Source organism: Epinephelus moara, chromosome 10 (genome assembly GCF_006386435.1).
Source record: "Epinephelus moara isolate mb chromosome 10, YSFRI_EMoa_1.0, whole genome shotgun sequence".
Taxonomy (NCBI): domain Eukaryota; kingdom Metazoa; phylum Chordata; class Actinopteri; order Perciformes; family Serranidae; genus Epinephelus; species Epinephelus moara.
Window position 1 is genome coordinate 14,208,999 of NC_065515.1, and position 17,221 is coordinate 14,226,219.

The 17,221-nt window shown below is 41.8% G+C and overlaps 1 protein-coding gene across 2 annotated transcripts in view; it reads left to right on the forward strand.

The window, feature by feature from the left end:
• The window catches only part of zgc:92140 (uncharacterized protein LOC447854 homolog), a 37,830-nt gene extending 29,190 nt beyond the window's left edge, over positions 1 to 8,640 (forward strand). For both annotated transcript variants that reach the window (XM_050055195.1, XM_050055196.1), the window contains exons 3-6: positions 62 to 147; positions 2,571 to 2,638; positions 4,847 to 4,907; positions 7,067 to 8,640. In XM_050055195.1, the coding sequence (XP_049911152.1) occupies positions 62 to 147; positions 2,571 to 2,638; positions 4,847 to 4,907; positions 7,067 to 7,114 (263 nt within the window). In that variant the 3' untranslated portion in view covers positions 7,115 to 8,640. The remainder of the gene's footprint in view (positions 1 to 61; positions 148 to 2,570; positions 2,639 to 4,846; positions 4,908 to 7,066) is intronic.
• The last annotated feature ends 8,581 nt before the right edge of the window (positions 8,641 to 17,221 follow it).

Below are 17,221 nucleotides of genomic sequence, written 5' to 3' on the forward strand. Positions count from 1 at the left end.
CTCTTTCTCTCCCTCCTTTAATCATGCCTCTCTTTCTCTTTTTGCTCCACTCTCTCCTCAGATGAATACAAGATGAAGGGAGTGGAGGAGGTGAAGTACATGAGAGGGGATGAAAATCGGGTGAATGCACGCAACCAGGAGAACCTGGTGAGAGACACACACATACACATCCGCTGACAGCCCGTCATCCACACACAGACTCAGACCTTTTCCTGACAGTTTATCAGCTCAAGCGAACAGCCTCGTGTTTGTGTCCAAAGGCAGCCTCCCGTCAGCCTCAGACAGCCAACACATACACACTTATTGTCTCTCGCACATTTGCAAAAACACACAGAGGTGCCTCACACACAGGTAGAGACAACATGCCGGCGTGTGTGGAATGTGGGGGCTGATCGCTTGGCTGGTTTGACTCCCTTCCTGCAAAAACAGTGGTCTTCCACAGTGGAAAGAAATGTTATATAGTCAGTGAAGAAGTCGTCTTTTGTAATAACAACCCTCTAAACCTCACTATCTCGCACATTTACCCTCCAATTTATAAAGCTTGTGAATATTTACACCCTTATCAACTTATTAAATGGCTGAAAAGTGCGGTAGAGTGAAGTCAGGGAGGCCATTTGCTGATTTAGTAAATCGGGTCAGTCTCCCTGGCATCCTGTCAAGTAGTGAAACAATAACCAGTGCAGCTATAAATCCTGATTAAAAAACAGAAGCAGTGTCACACTGCCACTAATTTATATCACTGCAGCTCAAAAACTGGCCTTATCACAGTTACGGACCACAGCCAGGAGTGGAGACTTCTCATTCCCCTATCCTCTGAAACTTGAAGCAGCACTGGAAGAGCAGAGATTTCATGTGAAGAAATCAGATAAGATGCTGCTTGAGTTAAACTCTGATGACGGCCACATGCAAAAGCATGTTAGCAGATCTGTTAGCCCATTGGTTAGAAATAAAATCCAAAAATGATAAAGACATGAGGTAACATGAGTGTTTTCCTGTTAATGTCTCCTGAGACGACAAACACACAGCTTGACTTGTGTAATTGCGAAGGAAACACATTTTTTGAACTGTATAAATAGGTTTTAACGGCTGTTGTCTTGAACGACGGCGTATTAGGGCCTTTGTAGGTGAAAAAACAAAAAACACAGAGCCCAGGGAGATGCGTCATATTTTGAGGGAAAAAGAAAAATTTCTGAGATCAAAGTTGTAAATTTATGAGAAAAAAAGTAGAAGTTTCTGAGATTATAGAGTCGTACTTTTGTGAGAAAACAGTCAGAGATTCTCTTAAGTTAAAGTCTAAAATTTATGAGAAAAAAACCTGGAAAAATAGTAATTTTTTGGTCAAGGAACCACATTGCTTCACTTAGCAAGATTGGATCAACTTCATCACGCCACAGATGCCACTGGCACACAGAGAATCCCAGTAAACATTGAATGACCGTTGCTTCAAATCCAGTTAAGGCGTCCCCTTATGGTTCGAAAATAATTCCAAAATTAAAGTTGTGCTGTCGTTTGAGACGTTATCTGTCCACCCAGTGCTTTCGGGCTTATTCAGCTGTTCTGCTAAAGTTTACATACACAGTGTGCATTCAGCAGCTTTATACATCCAAAAAATGATAACAATGAGTCAACTAAGTCTGAAACTAATAAGCCAATGTTGACTCACACAGGACATGAACTCCGGTGCGAGCCCAGTGCTTGACTCATTCATCGGCTACAGCTTCTTCCCTGTGTTGAACTCGTTGCTCCTCATTAAACTACATCATCTGATCTTTTGGCAGACAGCTCTGAAGGCATATTTCTGATAAATTTATGACTTTAACCTAAAATATTTCTGAGTTTTTTCTCTGAAATGTGTTACTTTATAATCTCACATACTTTTTTAGTTGTTGTTGTTTTGTTTTTTTTAATTTGTACTTTTTTTTAAATATAAATTTAACACTTTAATCTTAGAGTGTTTTCCCTCTTAATTTAACAACATTATTTTAAAATTTCGGATCTTTTTCTCAGAATATTACCCCCTCCCCAGGCTCTATATTTTATTTTATTTTAACCTACTATGGCCCTAACATGCATGCATAGTCTTGTTTTAAAATAGGACGCATGGTACATCATTTAGCTGAGTTTCTGGAAGGCTCTCACCACATTTTTATAGCAGCCAGGTAACCTCCAGCTCAGCCACAACATGTGGTTAGACCAGTATTTGTTTCCAACAACTTGTCATTACTGTAGGTGTTTCCTCTCAAAGTGGAATTCACACACATGCACAGTGAGTGGTGAGAGGTGCAGGCCACTGTAGAACAACATTAATCAGAGTTGATATATAACAGTTTTATTAGACCCACATACATCATACCTGTATGTGATGTCCTATGGCTGTTGTGCGGTGCCAGCAGGGTGAGGACGTAATTTAATAACACGGGTTTGACGTGTGCTTTCAGTGGTGTGGCTGTTTGCTGATAGGAGTTGTTTGTTTTTTGCCTGTTTTATCAGCTGATAATGAAACCTAATGGGGTATGTGTTTGTCTGTGTGTGTGTGTTTGTGTACGTGTCTATGTATGTGTGCCTTTCAGGAGAAGAGTAATGTGCAGTACAGGGGGAAACAGCAGAAAGAGGTGTCTTCAACAAACATCAAGTCTAAGTAAGTAGCCAGCAGCAGTCTGCACACTGAAATAAACGTCTGATATATGATCTGTTTATTATGGACAGCTTCAGTAACTTATACACTTGATGCAAATATTGTTAAAGGGTCAGTTCGTCCAAATTACACACAAAAACCCCCCCACACCTTTTCTCACTTGCATGTAGCGGTAGCCTGACAAATAGTTTTAATCAGGTAGTTCTATATGACATTTTTAGCAGCAGCATGTCTAAGTACGTTTACATGCACACTAATATTCCACTGTTATTACCAGCATGATAGTATTCTGAATTTGATACCGGTCGTATTCCAAATCAGACCTTATTCCAAATGAAGCATTTTCTGATTCTGTCATGCAGGATATGCCGCTATTATTTTGATTTGAGGAGCATTCTTCAAGAGTGTATACAGCGCATTCAGAATATGCATTTTAATTGGGCTTTTTACCGCACTTCATGAACTGACTTGAATTTGAATTTATTGAAAGGATAGCCCCTTGAGCTGTAGCATCTCATTTATAAGGGGGTCCTCAAACACAAACACAGACAAAAACTGCATTCAATAACAAACAAACACAACAAATACACAAATACAGACAGCTTGCTCACCATCTCCCACCCACCCACACCCCCTGCCCTCAGCTGTCGTACAGGAAAATTAAAATTGGATACCATGGCCTTGATAGTCACGTAGCAGTTTACAGTATAACATTTTGAAAACATGAAGTACTGAAGCAGCGGAAAGAAGTGACAGATCTCAAGGAAAGAGGAAGATTATTCCAGACTTGCAAACAGTTTGCAAGGCTGCTTTTTTCCCCCATGTTAAAGAGTCTTTTTGGGGGGAGTTTTTCCTTATCCGCTGTGAGGTCCAAAGGACAGAGGGATGTTGTATGCTGTAAAGCCCTCTGAGGCAAACTGTGATTTGTGATATTGGGCTTTATAAATAAAATTGAATTGAACTGTAGAGATGCATGCCCAAAGAAAAGCCCACATTTCTGGTCAGAAGGAGAAACACACCTACTTTTAAAGTCTTTCACAAACTTTTGTGAAAGACTTTGATATCAACAGGTTCTTGGATATGTGTAAATATTGTAATACTGACCGCCTCAAGAATGTGGTCGAAGGAATGAAAGAGGGGGGCTGTGTTTGAATGGTCGAATAAGTCTGCCACTGGTGGAAAAAATCCTCGTACAAGCGACAGTCGTTCTACTTTTCCATATTTACCTTCAAGCTGTCATAATGTCATATACATTAAAAAGTACAGTGTACATTCAGTGTAATGACATACTCTTTGCCTTGGCTCTCTCTCAGCCCTTTTAACCTATAAATAATACAATAAGTAAAACACAGACCTTGAGAATGAAACAATAGCACCATACAGTAAACATAAATAATAAATAATCCATAATAATCTGCGATAAACGACATGTTAGGACACGTTAATCGGAGTATGCACAGCTCTAACAGGAATATTAGTGTAATATGTTATCTGTCTCATTTTGTTTATTGCTTTTCTTAATGTTTTCATACACATTGAGTTTACCTGTGTATAAAATATGCTGCACAAATAAAATTTACTTGATTTTTTATATGTAAATGTAGTCATTGTCACACTTTATCTGCTAAGGAGGATCGTGTGATATAATGGAAAGCTAATAGACTTTGTGGTGAGTTTGTTTTTCCAGCTCACTGTGAACAGTTTTCATAGGGACTGCTTCTTCCACAGAAAGGAGTTCCAACGAAAACGGATATTTAATGTATCCGTAACGTGTTGTAATGATATTTTGTGTCTGGTTTTTGTAATGCTGCCTCTTGGATCATCTGAGACTCTGTGTGTGTGTGTGTGTGTGTGTGTGTGTGTGTGTGTGTGTGTGTGTGTGTGTGTGTGTGTGTGTATATGCAAACATATTGGTTGTTGGTGGCTGCACAGTATTTAGCCTTTGGATGAAAGACTGGGTTAATACTTTATAAAATAATTATTTAAATTCCTCCACAGCCTTTCTCACACTGCAGTGGGGATTGTGTGTGTGTGCGTGTGCGTGTGCGTGTGCGTGTGCGTGTGTGTTTGTGTTTGTGCTGTGTGGGGGGTGTAATGGAAAATTCTCATGATGTATTTGTTGCCTCCCTTCTCCTCCTCGTCTCCATCCTCCAACTTCCTCTCCCCCTCCTTCTCGCTTTTCCATTTTTCTTCTCTTTCCTTCTCTCTCAGTATTCACACGTCAGAGAGCCAGCAGGAATTTTTCAGGATGCTGGATGAGAAGATTGAGAAGGTGAGGGGGGGCTGTGTGTGTGCGTGTTTTCGGGGGGGCACGAACTGGGTCCCTGAGCGTTTAAAGAAACAGCTGGGTCTTAACATTTAAAGAGACAGGCTGTACAGCAACAACATCCATTAGTCCACATTGTCACTCTGCGTACGAGCTCAGCACTCGGCTCCACATGTGTGAGGGGGAGGAGGAGCAGGTCATCACTGCAGTGATGATGAGCACTCACTACTCTTAAGTCTGCCACTTGAATCACACCAGTTGTTTCTGACTGTAGATGAGGTTGCAAAGTGAAATGATGGTGTGTAATGGCTGGATTCAGCTTTGGTGTGATGCATTTCATTTTTCAAGCCTGCCTTGAAACAAGCGAGGGTGTTTTCTGCAGCGGTGGGAGACAAACTCAGGTTCTGTAACTTGAGTGAATGTAGCAATATCACAGTGTAGAAATAACCGGTTATTTCTGGAGGTAAAAGTCCTGCATTCAAAATTTATATATATGTAAATATTTTTGTATTAACGGTGAATGAAATGATTATGTATGCTGTAAAACAGGTTGACCATATTAATGATCCTACAGTGATTGATTGCTCGATGGACCGTATTTTAGCACCTTGCAGCTCATTATTCTGGTTTTCTTTCCCGCAACTTGTTGATTTAAGTTCACTCTCACAGCTCTCATTAGCATAGCTTCTCGTCTGTTCAGCATAAAAGCTGTGATGAACCCAGAGTACGCTACTTTCTCAGCATCAAACAGCAGACAGACAAAGTTAGCGATGAGCTGGTTGGCTTAGGCGATATCAAGGTATTACAGTTTACCAGGATATTTTGAAATTCCACAGGTATTTTTTTCAGCACCTTCAAAAACACAGATACTCCTCTTTATATTGAACTGATATGGAGATGCTGTATTGAAGTGATGTATTGTAGTGCAGAGCGTATGCCACCAGAGGTCAATCTTTACTGGTGGAACAGGCAGCTGAGCTGATGGCGACTGTGAGTGGTGGGGATAACGTTACAGGACTAGTAAAAAAAAAAAAAAAAGCCTTGGCCCTTGCTTTAGAGTATTGCCATATATAACTTTATATTGAGATGACATTCGTCGACTACAGAAGCAATTCATTAGCCACATGATGTTATTCAACACATGATCTTCATTCTGCCTGACAATGGGTCGGTATCAACCGCAGCAACAAGTGTCATCAGGTCCTCCAAGAAGAAGGGCACTTGTTTCCTATCTATTCCATATTCTATGGGCCATAAGTATTTAAACCCAGTAAGACTAAGTAGGCCAGGTGCATATTAGAAACACAACTTTGTAGGCTAGACAATGACATACATACTACAACGACTAATATCACCATCAGTGTTTACGTTTTTGTTGTTGTTTTTAACTCAAATACCGTTATGTACCGTCTTCTCTTGTGAAATGTCAGGGAGATATGAAGGTATGAAAAAATAGTTACAATAGTGTTTGGCATTGTGCTTAAAAAACAACTCATTAGTCCTCTGAACTGTTGCAGATTACTTAATCAACAATTGGTTACTTGACAATCCTTTCAGCTCTAATTTGCAAAGTAACTTCTAACTATAGCTGTCAGATAAATCTACTGGAGAATCCAGTGTGTCTCAAATGTGTGGAAAATATTTTCATTTGAAATTTGGTGAATTAAATGTGTAAAGATCCATCAAATTGAAATGCAGCAGTTAAGAGGCTCAAAGAAGTATTTAGGCACCGCACTTTTTTGAAATGCTCTTTGTTACTTTCCACCACTGATTTGCAGTGTGCCACTGAGGCAGCCCGTGTTTTATATCCTTATTTAAATCCATACAGCGTGTAGAGTTAGACGAGCTGTTAGGCAAACTCTGGAGAGGAAATGAAGGCAGCTGAGTTAGCTCCTCATCATGATGGAAGAAACAAAACAACGTAACTGCCCACCTGTCAGCACTTAACTGCCTCACACAGTATTTTCTATGCCAGTACCTGTGAATAGATGAGGGTTTGTTTAAACGTGACTTGAGTAACAGGTGCGTTGGGGGCTTTGCTGCATGCAGACGGTTCAGAGGGAGTCATTTAAAGTAGGTTATTACTGAGTGTACTTAGCCAGAGTAGAAAAAAAAACATGAAAATTATGCACATCTCATATTCTCTGTAATCCCTTTCTTTGCAGGGGCGAGACTACTGTTCGGAGGAGGAGGAGGAGGAAGATGGGACATAGCACAGAGGCCCCCATGATTCAGCCCCACAGAGAGCCTCACAGTGTGTGTGTGTGAATGCGTATGTGTGTGCTTATGTGTGCCTGAGAGAGAGAGAGACAGAGTTGAATCAGTGTTTTACCAGTGAGGCGTTGATGTGACGGGACACTGTACATGTTGGTATGAGCATGTGTGTGTTTTTGAACGTATGGCAAAGATAGTATTTTAATCGAAAGAGAAAGAGTGAGAGAAGTGAGAAAGAGACAGAGAGAGAGAGAGAATGGGATAAAGAACACTTTCCTCAGAGACTCCAGCCCTCCTCTCTTAGCTCCTCACCCCTTCAGGCCCCTGAGCGGACAGATGGAGGTGGCGGAGCGATGAAGGGACAGACAGACGAAAGGAGGGAGAGATGGAGGAGGACGTGATGAAAAAGGACACAGTCGGTCAAACAGAGTAATCTCCTCAAGAAGGACAGCAGCAGCCCCTCATTCCTCCATCTGTCCCTCTGTGTCTATCCGTCTGCACCTCCATGGTCCGATCCTGAATATTCAACCCCTGCAATTGGACAAAGGAACTCCCAAATATGGAAGCCCAGTAAGGACAAATGTTTCGGTGGGTGTGTGGAGGACTGAGAGACACAAGAAGACAGGAAGTGCAGGGAGGAGAAGATGGTGAAGGCAGAGGAGTTACGTAACACCACCAGGATCCACACTGAACTTTATGGCCTGCCTACCTACAGCCAGGCCGGTCTGGGCCATGAGGGACTGAGAGAATGGGTGAGGGCGGGTGCGGGACGAAAGAGTGATAAATTTGTGATATTTTAATAAGAAAGTTTAGGGAGCGAGCCGGTGATTTAGAAACTCTAAACTCCTCCTGCCTTCTGAAGTCAAGGACCTTTTTTTTTTGTTTCTTTTTTATTCTGTTCCACAGACACTCGTTCAGTTATTTTTCCCCCTTTTCAAATGTTCTTTTCTTCAGATTGTTTTACTCTTGGCTTCCTTCGTAGTGTATCATCATCATCTTCATCAATGTCATTATCCTCCTCGTCACCACAGCAAGCAGACTGAAGCCGCGTTAATTCAGAGCATCTGTGTCTCAACCCGATCCATCCTCCTTCATATACCATGCCACTGCAGATCCTATCTGAAACACACACACACACACACACAGTCTTTTATTGTACATATCGTAGCACACGCTCATTCCAACACGACCCAGCATGTACATATAAACCACACACACACACACACACACACACACACACTGTATCCCTTTCATTTCACCAGCAGACTGTCATGTGCATCAATCAGAGGTATTCTGTAAAGCTCTGTTTCTGCTTTGATTCAGTGTTCACACACACACACACACATCCATACACACTCTGGCACTTAAGCAGAACATCGGGGCTGAGCTCAAGGGGAGGATTCGTGGTTGCCGTGTAGACACAGACCTGATCACATTTTTTTGTTGTCATCTTTACCGGATACTTCCTGTTGTATTATTTTGAATACTTTTTTTCTATTAAAAATAAAAACGAAGAAGCTCTTAATGCGCGTGGCATCTTAGTGTGTGTGTGAGTGTGTATAGCTGAGTAATGGAGCGCCGTCACGCTGGCAGTGTACTGTGGAGTGTGATGTCAGTCTATTTTCCTGTGGTCATGCTGCCTAAAGCCGTGCAGTCAGAGCAGATTGACTCACAGCACCAAGACAGCGTTATGCCACCTGCTGGCAGAATATCAGTACTGCAGTCTGGTGGGCAATATGTTCATTGTCTCACTTTAAACTACAATAATTCTGAAAATAAAACTAATTAAAGCTGCACTAACCAACATTTTTATATGCAACTGAAAATGGACATTATTTTTGCTTTAATTTATCATAGTGAAGTAAATGTTGATTGGACAGTTTAATAGATGTAGGATAATGACACCATTCGTGTTTAGTTTGGTTTCCTTTAAGCTTCGCTTTCCATTTGCAATTCCATCTGTCCCTGAGTGGGTATAACTGCAGCTGGAGGAGCTACGTGACTCGCCCACCTTAATCTAAAAGTCAGTCCACTATCAGCCCCCTTAGCTCCTGAGCCTGGAAGCGGAAGTCCCGACAAAATTGCTATGTTTGCGATGAGCTAGCTGTGAAGTACACTGCTCAGAAAAATTAAGGGAACATTTAAATCACACATCAGATTTCAATGAGCAAATTATCTAAGTTGAAAATCTTTACTGATGTACATTGTATAATTAGTTGAGGACAAAATCATGTAACAACGGCCAGTTGAAACCAAAATCATCAACCCACTGAGGGCTGGATTCAAAATCACACCAAATATCAAAGTAAAAAATTCAAATCAGGCTGATCCTGATCCAACTTGAATGAATTTTATCACGACGACTCATAATGTGACTCAGTAGTGTGTATGGCCCCTGCGTGCCTCAGTACACTCCCAAAAATGTCTGGGCATGCTCCTGGTGAGTCGGCGGATGGTGTCTCCTCCCAGACCTGGATCAGAGCATCAGTGAGCTACAGGACAGTCTGTGGAGGTACTTGGCGGTGTCAGATGCCCTGATACATAACATCCCATAGGTGCACAGTTGGATTTCAGGAGAACAAGAGGGCCAGTCAGTGGCATCAATGCCTTTGTCATCCAGGAACTGCCTACACACTTGGGTCACATGAGGCCGGGTGTTGTCCTGCACCAGGAGGAACCCAGGGCCTGCTGCACCAGCGTAAGGTCTGACAGTCACTCTGAGGATTTCATCCTGGTACCTATAACAGCAGTCAGGGCACCATTGGCTATGACATGGAGGTCTGTGCAACCCTCCAAGGATATGCCTCCCTAGACCATCACTGACCCACCACCAAACCAATCATGCTGGATGATTTACCAGGCAGCATAACGTTCACCACCGCATCTCCAGACTCTTTGCTCAGCGTGAACCTGCTCTCATCTGTGAAGTGAACGTGGCACCAATGCGGGACCTGCCTATTCTGGTGTTCTCTGGTGAATGCCAACCCAGCTGTGAGCACAGGTCCCACTAGAGGACGTTGGGCCCTCATGCCACCCTCATGGAGTCTGTTTCTGACAGTTTGGTCAGAAACATGCACACCAGTAGCCTGCTGGAGGTCATTTTGTAGGGCTCTTGCAGTGCTCCTCCTGCTCCTCCTCGCCTAAAGGAGCAGATACCAGTCCTGCTGCTGGGTTCATGCCCGTCTACAGCCCTGTCCAGCTCTCGTCGTGCAATGGCCGGTCTCCAGGTATCTCTTCCTGCTTCTGAGACTGTGTTGGGAGAGACAGCAAACCTTCTTGCGACCACACATGTGCCATCCTGGAGGAGCTGGACTACCTTTGCAGCCTGATTGGGCTGCAGGTACCACCTCATGCTACCAGTAGTGACAAGGACACTAGCAGAACACAAAACTAGAGAAGAATCAGCCAGGAAGGATAAGGAGAGAGGAACTGTCTGTGGCCACCATATGTAAAACCATTCCTTTTGGGGGGGTGTCTTGCTTTTGTCTCTCCATTGCACCTGTTGTCACTTTCATTTTCACCAAAGCAGGCCCACAACTGCTCTGTTGGGTTCAAGCTCCACTATGTCAAACATAGTGGAGCATTTAGCAGTGAAATAGCCAGATATTTCCCTCCCTGTTGTTTTGTATCTGTTTGATGTGTAAACTGCATGTTGGCAAACAATATGTTAATAATAATAATCAATCCTCCAAGTGACCAAAAAATAAGTTATTGCAGGTTTAAACTAATAATCGAGAATTATAAACACAACAAAACATGTAACAGAGGAACTTGTGGGTTATTATTAGTAATAATTTATTGTTTTATGGCTCTTTATGAGAGTGTGCGTGCAGGGAAATAAGATATCAACAGAAATCAGAAAAAGCTTCCTCAGTGAATTCAATATCCAATTGGCAACATTCAATCAAACATGGAGAAACTCATTATAGAGCAATAAATAATAATGGTAATCCATCATAATAAATAATGACACTGATGATTTGTCCCTACAAAAATGAATTGCGTGATAATACTGCCAACAACTGAGCAACTTTCTCATCACAAATAACTGCGTGATGTGTTATAAAACGTAGTATATAAAATCCAACAGTGCTGGATCGATATCTGCCCCAAGGCTTGGCCTAATGTGCACCCTGTGGGACTGGACGCCATCATGCTCTGAGTGAGTGTCAGCGGTAAACTTGATTACCACATCATGAAAGGAACGCTCAGTAGTCTGGTTGTTTCTTTAATAGCTGCACCCAACTGTCTCTCTCCAACACATAACACACACGCACACACACACTCCTTCCTTACCTCGCATGACTCACTTGCAGGGGCACATAAGGTTACAATCAGCAGCCACTGTGCACATCACCACGGTGAAAGGATCCCTGTGGGCCAATGCTCGCAGCGAGGCTCCCCCCACACAGAGAAATAAATGTGTGTTGGGAGGCAGACAGAGAGAGAGAGAGAGGGGGAGAGAAAGGTGGGCGAGGGAAGAGCGAGAAATTAAAACGAGGGAGTTGGGAGAGTGAGAATGTGGGAGGGAGAGAGCCAGGAAGAGACGGATGTTGCCCGTTAACCTCAGACAGGAATATAGGCAAGAAAATGTTCTTTCCACCCTGACGTAAGTACCAATAAAGAGCCCACTCCTCCCTGCTTTGTGTGTGTGTGTGTGTGTGTGTGTGTGTGTGTGAGTGAATTACAGCCCAAAGTGTGAGAGTCCTTATTAGGGTACAACATGTTCTTGGCTGCTGGTGTGATTAAAGTCCAAATCCTTAAATAAATCTGAGCCAAATTCACATTCATAACTGAAAATTTGTCTCAATGATGAAACATCAGTTGTTTGTTTGGCATGAATAAGAATATCTCTGCAGCGTTTGCGGCTTCTGAAACACAAATAACTTGGATTTAGTTGGTGCCTGGTGTTAAGCGATATATTAAAAGACCTGCCAATCAAACTGGAGGTGATAACAGGTTCCTGTGTTTTGGATTGTGCTGCTGGAATGGCCCTTATGTTTATATTTGGATCACAGATTGGGCCTTTCAGCACGAATCTTGCAGCTTGCATAAGGCATCCAGTGCCACACATCAAAACCATGCAGTGAAGACAAGAGAAAATGGTTGGGAGTTTGAATTGTATGCTTTTTTAGGGATATATTCTCCATGTTTTTACTGTTTCTTCCTCATTATGATAAGATTTATTTACGTTCTTACTTACAATATGTGGTAAAGCAAACTCAGTTACTAAGATGATGAGCATTAAAATAGATTTTTTAGTTTTAATACGTATTTAACCAGTCTAGACTGGCCGGAAAAATACAGTAATTTAGCTTTAGCCACAGATAAGTGTGACTGTAATCCAAATAACCAGAGTGCACCCATTGTGGTTTGATTTTTACGTCACTTTTTGGTTGTTCCCACAAGTTTGAGAAAAAAAAACATTGCTCACCCAGACAGTGAGCAGTGTCCAGCACCTCAGACAAAGTGGAGGTACTGGAGCTATAAAACCATCAAAATGAATGGAAAAACATTGGTGTGGATGTCTTCTCTGTGCAAAAATCTTTAAAGATTTTAAGATGCTTTTTCTCCCCACAAATTCCCATCTTTTGGCAGCCCCATGGGGCGAACAAAATACCACCACTGACCCAAAATAACCACATAAGACATCTTTAAAAAACTCAAATCCATGGGATCTATTGACAAATAAATAAGCAAACAAGACAACAAAAATCCCACCCTGAGAGGCAGCAGGACCAGCAGTCTCCACACCAGAGGCTTCTCTCCTCTGCTGCTGGCACAGGAGCTCTTAAGCACTTCCTCCATGCCAAGTGCAATGCACCTCGTTAGCTAATGCAGCACACCTGGGCAGATCTACAGTGGAGGGAAAAGGGACAGCAGCACAGAACACATAGAGCCGAAACAGCTTTTAGAAGAGAACACTGTTGTAGCAGACCATCGTTCACGTGGAAGAGAATTGCAGAGAGTAGGACCATAATGACTAAAAGCACCATGAGCTGATTGAGAGTTGATTTTAGATACAATGGGTAAACCTTTATTTGATGATCTAAGGGGAACCATTAAAACATTTAAACACAATGAGAAGTATTTTAAAATTCTTTGTTTTATTGGGAGCCAGTGAAGAGAAGATAAAATAGGAGTTATGTTCTCAGAGTATAAGTGTAATAAGTAATGTAACTATTTTAATTACTTCATCAAAGTGATGTAACTTGTTACATTTGATTACTTTTCCAATAAATGTTTTAAACTAGGCAATAAAGCTGCAAACATCTGGAAACAGGCTATGCCAAAAGAAGGTTCTCTGCATGGGGAGAAGATGCACAGCAACAGAATGAATATTGCATTCTACATACAAGAATATATTCGGATGTAACCCCTTTGTAATCATCAACATGTTGATTAGTGCATGTCATTTAATTTTTTTTTTTTTCACAGTAACTGTAATTACATGTAACTGCAGGTAGCTAGTTACTCCCAACACTGCTTGTGAGGTACAACAGACATCAACAAGCACAACAAAAAAGTACAAAAAGTGAGAGGAAAAGAGACTTGGAGACAAATAAAACTGAACTACATGCAAGTTTTGCTAAGAAATAATGTTTGTGTGTGTGTAAATGTGCTGTAAGAGCGAAACTGCACCAAGTAGGAGCAGTAAAATGTTCCTGGCTGGTTGGTGAAACAGCTGAATTAACAAAATTGTGGCAATCTAATATCTAACACACTCAAAGTTTTGGTGAGATTTCAATTTCATGAATCAAAAAGGCTTGTGTTACTTCTTTTATACTGGCAGGTTTATATAATGATGGGAAAAAATGGTTCTCTTTTACAGCAGTTTTAAACGAGTGTGTGTGTGTGTGTGTGTGTTTACATGTAAACGTTGCCCACGTAGAGAGTGTGAGTCAACTCTGAGAGGCAAAGGGATGGATCCCTGCCTGGATGCCCAGCAGGCCTTTGCTTGGTGTGTTAACTCTCTCCAGCAGTTCCTCGCTGCCTAATACCCACTTTGGAGTAATCTACCTCTTGTAGCTCTGCACACATTCATTTAGAAATGTGGCAGCCAGGCCATGTAACCATCTTGCTCTCTCTCAGTGTGGAGAAGTATAGATTTTTCATTCATCTATTAGCACAAGAACTACAGTATATTCTTGTGTCTCTAAAGTCGGCCCAGCTGCTGCTCTTTCTCTGCTCCCCATCCATTTGTATGTAAAGCCTCTCCATGCAGATCCATACTCTGGATTACCTTGGCAAAGAAGCAAATCACATGAGGGGGAGGCCAAGGCTTTAGGAAGGTAGAATTGAATGCATTTGCATTCATGCCACACATCCACAAGAAATGACCTACTTAAATCCCAGGAAGCTAATTGAACAGTGTACACACACCATATTTTATCTATGAACAATTATGCAACTGTCTGGATGCATCTAATCAATGTGGAGAGCACAATGTGACAATATTGGAGATTGTTTGTGAATTCCCTGCATCCCTGAAGTGACCAGCAGAGTATTGAAATGGATCACGAGAGAGCCTGAATGCTTTATGGTTCTGCACTTGTATTGTGTTTTACTGCAGTCTGCCAAATTCACATTAGCTGAGCAAGCAGCAGTCAGCGCCCGGAGCAAGCCTGGTGACTTGAGCCCAGTGGTGCTGAGGAGACTGTGGCTGTGCAGCAGTGTCAGGAGTTATTTAGTGACACAGTCATCTCAATCATCTGACCAGGATGAGTGTCTTTCTCTCACACTGTCTGGACCCAAGTCCCCAAAAGACAAGGGAGTGTGTATGCTTGACTGAATGTGTGAGTGTGAGAAATAGAGAGGAGGACTCTCCAAGGATAAAACAAGAGCACCATCTGCTGGTTCCAGCGTCTCCTTGACGCTGGCACATATTATGCGCATGCACGGGGGCTCCTTCAGAGAGCTCTCTGCATGATCAAGCACTATCTATTAGAGCAGTACATCACCCTGACAGCCCTGAAGGAGGCATGAAGTCCAAAACCACCCACCCAGACACACACACACACACTTAGACACACTCACACATAAATCAGCTCAATGGAATTACAACGAGAGTGCAGGCTTTTCCTCTCCTCAAATCACTTGTTTCCACTGAGCCTCAGCAGACTGCTGTGTAAAACTACAATTTTATGTGCTGTGCCTATAATATCTCATGTTTGAGGCTCATAGCTGTGTGTTTATGTTTATTAACTTTCCATAATGTTACAGCAGAAAACAGCGTGAGCTCACCATCTGTCTCTTTTAAATTAACCTCATGAAGAAGTGCCACAGTCCTTTTAGCTGTCTACATTTTTTCATGCCTACTTTTACAAAAAAATTACAGCATATGGTACATATTTATCCTGGAGTTTTCTGTGTGACATAGTTTTCTATTTATTGAACCTAGTTATAAAGGATTTACCCTGCTATTTAAAGCGTATAGCTACGCTTTCCCTGCAACCACAGCTTAACAAACCCAAAAGCCTGGCAGTCTTTAATTTATCCCAAACATAACTTTAAAAAAATGATACAGTTCTGGTCAATCTGTCATCCATACTTCAGTTACACAGGGACAAATGGCTGCATGTCAAGTAGGCAACCAAAATTACAAACTAGATGTTTTTCTATGACAGAAGAGGGAGTGCACGAGCCATTTGAATAATGAAAATGTATCGTGGACTGCCCTGGTGTTGAAGCCTGACACCGGGCCAACGGGGTGAGGCTGTTTTTTAGAGATGTGCAGAGTGACTAACACAAGAGGTAAAGTTTAAGTTTGGTCGTTTTCCTTTTATTTCAGCTTGAAGGCTAAACATTTACAGTCCGGTTGGACCAGAGTTTGACCCCAGAAGTTACTGTTTATGTGCGTCTGAGCAGATCTCAACACGGGCAGAGCCCTCCTGTCAGCTAGACTGCTGATGATCCTGATCTATGACCTTTGTTTCAAACAGCTGTGTGCAGGAATAAAAGCTTGACTGCATGTTTACAGGGTCAGAAAATGTTCCCTGGGCAAAGTTTTTTGTGCATTTTCAGTGTCTGGGGGTTCAGGTTTGGGCAAGTGTGTGTGTGGGAAGATTTTATTTTTTTAAACATCCTAACTGTATCTGGGAAAGCACTAGAGGGAGCTCATGGATTACCCGCACAGATGGAAATCACCACTCTCCTCTCTGTCCGTCTCTCCTCTGCAGTGACTAAGAGCATCCAACAACGAAGAACATGGCAGAGTACTCTCATTACCTCAACTGGGAGGGAAAACATTACCAAGTGGCAGAGATCCTAGCTTAAATAAACACATCGAGTCGAGACAGGGACAGAAGTAAGCTGGCTTTGCCCGTCTGTCTGTGTTGTGACTGCACTATAATCAAAAAAGGTTACCTAAGGGTTACTGTAATCATATAAGAACATGTAGTATGATATTATAAGATAATGGATGCCAACTTTTGGAGCTGGAGGTATATATTTGTCTGACAGTTTCCTATGGACTCTAGCAGTACAGCTTATTTACAGCAAATGTCTGATGCTGTGGAAAGTTTGGAAAGCCTCTGAAGTGTTTTGGCGCAACTTTAGTTAAATGTTTGTGTCATATTGGTTTGGCACATTTTCTTCTGTCATACTCTAGTAAGATGACGTGTTTAGGTACTGTGAGTGTTTAGTGTTTAATGCCACTGAGAGTTAAACATTGTCCTCGGAAAGCTTCTTTCGCAGATAGTGTGTTCATGTGAATTCATGCATACTTGAAGACGTGAAATGTACCTTATGTTTTCTGTCTGCATGTTTTGTTTTTTGTTTTTTTTACCTTTTACCTTTCTTTTATATCTTTCTTTTTAATTGTCTCACTTGTCTTGGTTTGTTACAATTTCCAGTATTTCTCCATATTTTAGATTTTGCTGTCAACCCAAAAAACAAAGTTATTTGAGTAAAAGATACCAAAAACATCCCTTTAATTAAGGAAAATCATGTTGTCACTGTCCTGTGAAAACAATGCATCTCCACAACGTTTCACAGGCTCGGTTTTGAGCTTTGTGACAATGTTTTTGTTGTTGTTTTAAGATAATCCAGCGGGTTTCTAAATGGTTTATTTAGAGGAAGGCAAAATGCAAAATCACCAAATTTGG